This window comes from Topomyia yanbarensis, chromosome 3 (assembly GCF_030247195.1).
Source record: "Topomyia yanbarensis strain Yona2022 chromosome 3, ASM3024719v1, whole genome shotgun sequence".
Lineage (NCBI taxonomy): Eukaryota > Metazoa > Arthropoda > Insecta > Diptera > Culicidae > Topomyia > Topomyia yanbarensis.
Genome location: NC_080672.1, coordinates 25,177,523 through 25,181,440, shown reverse-complemented (window position 1 = coordinate 25,181,440; position 3,918 = coordinate 25,177,523). Strand labels below are relative to the sequence as shown.

At 37.8% G+C, this 3,918-nt stretch overlaps 1 protein-coding gene across 2 annotated transcripts; it reads right to left on the bottom strand.

Annotated features, from left to right (window-relative positions):
• LOC131693994 (vanin-like protein 1) lies at positions 1–3,154 on the bottom strand. 2 transcript variants are annotated; one of them, XM_058982321.1, is made up of 6 exons: positions 2,762–3,154; positions 1,916–2,706; positions 1,610–1,856; positions 1,251–1,552; positions 1,062–1,187; positions 1–344 (listed from the first exon to the last, which is right to left on the bottom strand). In XM_058982321.1, exons 1-6 carry the CDS (start codon positions 2,816–2,818, stop codon positions 320–322), a joined length of 1,548 nt encoding a protein of 515 aa, XP_058838304.1. In that variant the 5' UTR covers positions 2,819–3,154; the 3' UTR covers positions 1–319. The 2 variants fall into 2 exon arrangements, with proteins under 2 accessions (XP_058838304.1, XP_058838303.1); XM_058982320.1 differs by lacking the exon at positions 1–344 and having other exon boundaries at positions 843–1,187.
• Positions 3,155–3,918: the final 764 nt, after the last annotated feature.

Sequence of the window (3,918 nt, the reverse complement as noted above, 5' to 3'; positions counted from 1 at the left end):
GAGAAAATTGCAGTAAAATAAGTTATTGAAGCGACTGTTGGATACAGGACCTCGTACTTATACTAACATATATAAACTAAGAAAAGCTCTTAAACCTATTGAGAACTAGTCTCTTTTTGCAGCAGTCAATCAGCTCAGGATTTTTAGCACCAGTAGCAGTAGTAGTAGTAGAATAAGCCCTGTAATTGCGCCAAGAATCGGATGTGAAGTCTTTATAAGCGTTCGAGCATTGCGTAAAATATCTCTTTTGTAACGATGTTGGTTACATCAGATCTTTGATAGCATTTATTCGATTTCATTTTCATCTAAAGGACTGCAGTTATAATTCTTCGTGTGATGTTTTCCTAGAACAATAAAATACAACAATATGTATAATATACGACTCAATAAAATGCAACAGTACACAGAAGAGCAACTCGATTTAAATCCAGACCAGGACCACAAAATATAGACTTATTGTCAGGTGGTTCATTTCTAGAGTATTAATTGAGAATAACGTTTGAGAATATTTCTGTTTTTATTTTACCTAATCATTCTGAGATCAGAAGAGTCATTTTCATGATTTTTTTGTTATGGGGAGTACAAAACTTTATATTTTAAAAATAATTTTGAGCTAAAAGGAAGTTCTGTGTGACACGATTCTCTATGTTATTTGTTAGCTTTCTATAACAAATTCCAATAAAATCCATTACGTTTTCTGCAGGCATTTAAAAATTTAGGACAATTTATTAAAATATAAATAGAATAAGGCAATCTTTTTTGAAAATATTAAAAAGGTTATTCGTATAAGAAAAAAAAACTGCAAAGATGATAAATAAGCGTTAAAAATTACTCAGTGATAGTCGTCTATATTATTTTCGTTTATTTGCGAAGCTGAAACTGTTAATTTGGCTTATTTAAAATTAACGTTTCAATCCTGTTGGGAAATTTGTAAAATTTTCAGAAATGGTCTAAAACTAGAACTAATCACTTTTTGGCCAAGGATTTGAAGAAGTGATCCGCTGTGTAGTGTTGACAATCACATAACTACAAAAGAACAAATAAAAGCAAATAATACTAACACGGCACTGACCACGGCAGCATCGGCTCCGTTGTCCTTATTAACAAACTTTCGGCCCCAAATGGCGAACGAGAAGAGATCCGATCGAGGACTAATCAATGTGTGACGAATTTCTTTATAAGTCACGCTAAAAAGGTAAAACGAAAAGTTAGTAAACTCCGATCAATATAGCACCTCAAACACAACATACGAATCTTGAACGAACTGCCGCTCACTATACACGAATTCGTCCACCTCTAGGGGCATAATACTCATATCGACACTGTTCGGCAACAGGAACACATCCTCACTACTAGGAAACACTCCATGCAGGTCGATTGAGTGAAATTGAAAGGCGTCAGCCGTAGCAGCTGGATTATCGAAACGTGTCGCACAGGACTCCAGCCTGTCTCCTGCACAGGCGAAGATGGCACAAGTTGTGATAGTACCGTCTGCAAATCCATCAAACGTGCGAATCCCGTTGTGCACAGCCAACCGGTAGCGATAGAATTGCTGCTCAATATTGACGGTTAGACGGTTCTTTAGACAATCGGCGAATATTGGACTCACCTGATTAGATGTCGGCAGAGTAAAGGTATAGTTGAGAGTGAAATTACAACAAAGTTGATTTTGACACAATGTTAGTTTGTAATCGCTGTTGCTTTCCAGACGTAGATTGACTGTTTCGTAGGCATCGATTTGGTCACGTTTCAGTTTCAGGCTACTCATTTCGGACGGGTTATACTTTATGATGGGTTGTCGTGCTATTGTAGCTTGTGGTTTGTCTATCTTCGGTACCTGAGCTACGTACAACTTGCTGTAAGATATTAAATTTTGGTTTTTTGAAAATACAGAAAATAATCGTTAACTACTCACACATCTGCTTGGTAGTTCATAACGGCTACGATACGTCCATGCTTTCCAGCAAACACTCCCGTCCCTGTGCTTCCTATTGCTGGATGGCTAGCCCCCGATGCCAAGAAGTTAACATTGTTCTGGTACGCCCATGCTTGCTGAATCTGAACACCGCTCAGGAAGGGCAACTCCGAAAACCACATAGTTGTAAATATGATATCGGTTACCCCATCGCGGATCAGCTGTAAGGCTGGGTTTTCGAACATCAAATCGAAACAGATAAACGTACCGAATGTAACTCCAAAATCCGTTTCAAACCGAACCGATTCAGCCGAAAGGGTAGTATTTATACCGCGTTCACCGAAAAGATTGTACTTCCGGTAGCGTGCGATGACAAACCCGTTTCGGTCGAACACTACGTTCGTATTGAAGCGATACAGTCCATCAGGTGCACATACCCTCCAATCGTCATTTTCGGGACAGAGTGCTTTTTCTACGAGATTGACAACCAAATACTTCTGACGAACTTTAGCCATGCAGGATAGATCACGAACGATAGACTCGTACTCATAGTTGTTGCAGGGAGCGATGCGTTCGGAAGGGGCAGGAACGAACGAGGCCGTTTCAATTGCGTTTAATCCGTACTCCGGGAAGACCATAATGTCTACAGTATCTGCTTCCGTCGAATTGATAAGTTCAATATATCGTTCGAGATTTTTAGCTGTGTTGACATCGGGGGCTTCAGTTTCTTTCTCTTTGTAGCTAAACTCCACGACTCCCGCCCAATAGTGATCATCGGAGGGAGAAGATTTCTACAATCTTAAGCATGAATGAGTCAATAATAAAATTTAACAAAACCAGACTTACCTGCTCACTGAGTACCACGCAAAAAGCGATGGAAATTATCACTGTTCTTATCTTCATGTTTGCTGTGCGTTAGCAATCGAGCAAGGTACCAAGTCCTTACTCGAGTGCAACTGATGGGTAACTGAACTAGACTCGGCCAACAATTCGCATATCATTATCGCATTCCGGCTTTAGTGACTTTTGTATTCGTGCAAACGAAAAAAATGATCTTTTCATATTGCTCTTAACGCTATTTAAACCATGATCTTATCACTTCTTATTGCAACCCTAAGTAATTGATTGTGAATGATTTTAATTTTCGAGACAAAGCGCTTGCTCACGTGATAGCAAACTGTCGCTCATATTGCGCCAACAATCAGCTGATAGCCTTTTTAATCACTGAAGAACGGCGAATAGTGTTGGTACAATTCCTTAATATACAATATAGTGTGGTTCGCAATACAATCAGTCGTGACTATCAGACAATGACACGCAAAAACCGGCTTTATTTTTGTGTACGGAAAGCCGTTCGATGATAAAAAAAATGTTTTCGTTTTGTGTGGTAGTCGTTTTGTTCAGAAAAACTTTTTCGACTTTCATTTAATGTAATTTAGCAAGTAAAGTGTTCCAGAATTTTTATTATATACAACACCGGCAACTGTTTTGAGCTTTTTTCGGAAAACTCTCAAATCAATTGCTAATTAGCTCTACAGACCCTATGCCAAATATAAGCTTTTTCCTATTGCTCTAGCTCACTCGCAAGAGTTTATGTTTCTATGGTGAAATATATGGAATTTCAGAAATAAAAAAATTAAAATTCAATAAAAACTCCCACAGTTACTCTGCATATATGAAAATTTCAGGTAGTGTAGCTTTTTTAATAATGAGCAACTTTGTTGAAAATTGCATAATGATTGGAGGTTACCGGACAAAGTTATTTAACTTCGAAGATCAAAAGAATTTTGGAAAATTTCTTATTCTAATCATGTTTACCATAAAGTCGGATCAATTTCCAGTTTTCTACAATCTGAGGTTTTTAGGATATAGAAGATGATGCTAGCATGTTTTACTGAATTTATTGTTTCCATTGCCGATATTTCGTATATTGATACACACAAACTTAATAATTCTTGTGAGTAAATCAGAAGCATCCGAACAAGTTTGTATTTGGAATGGGG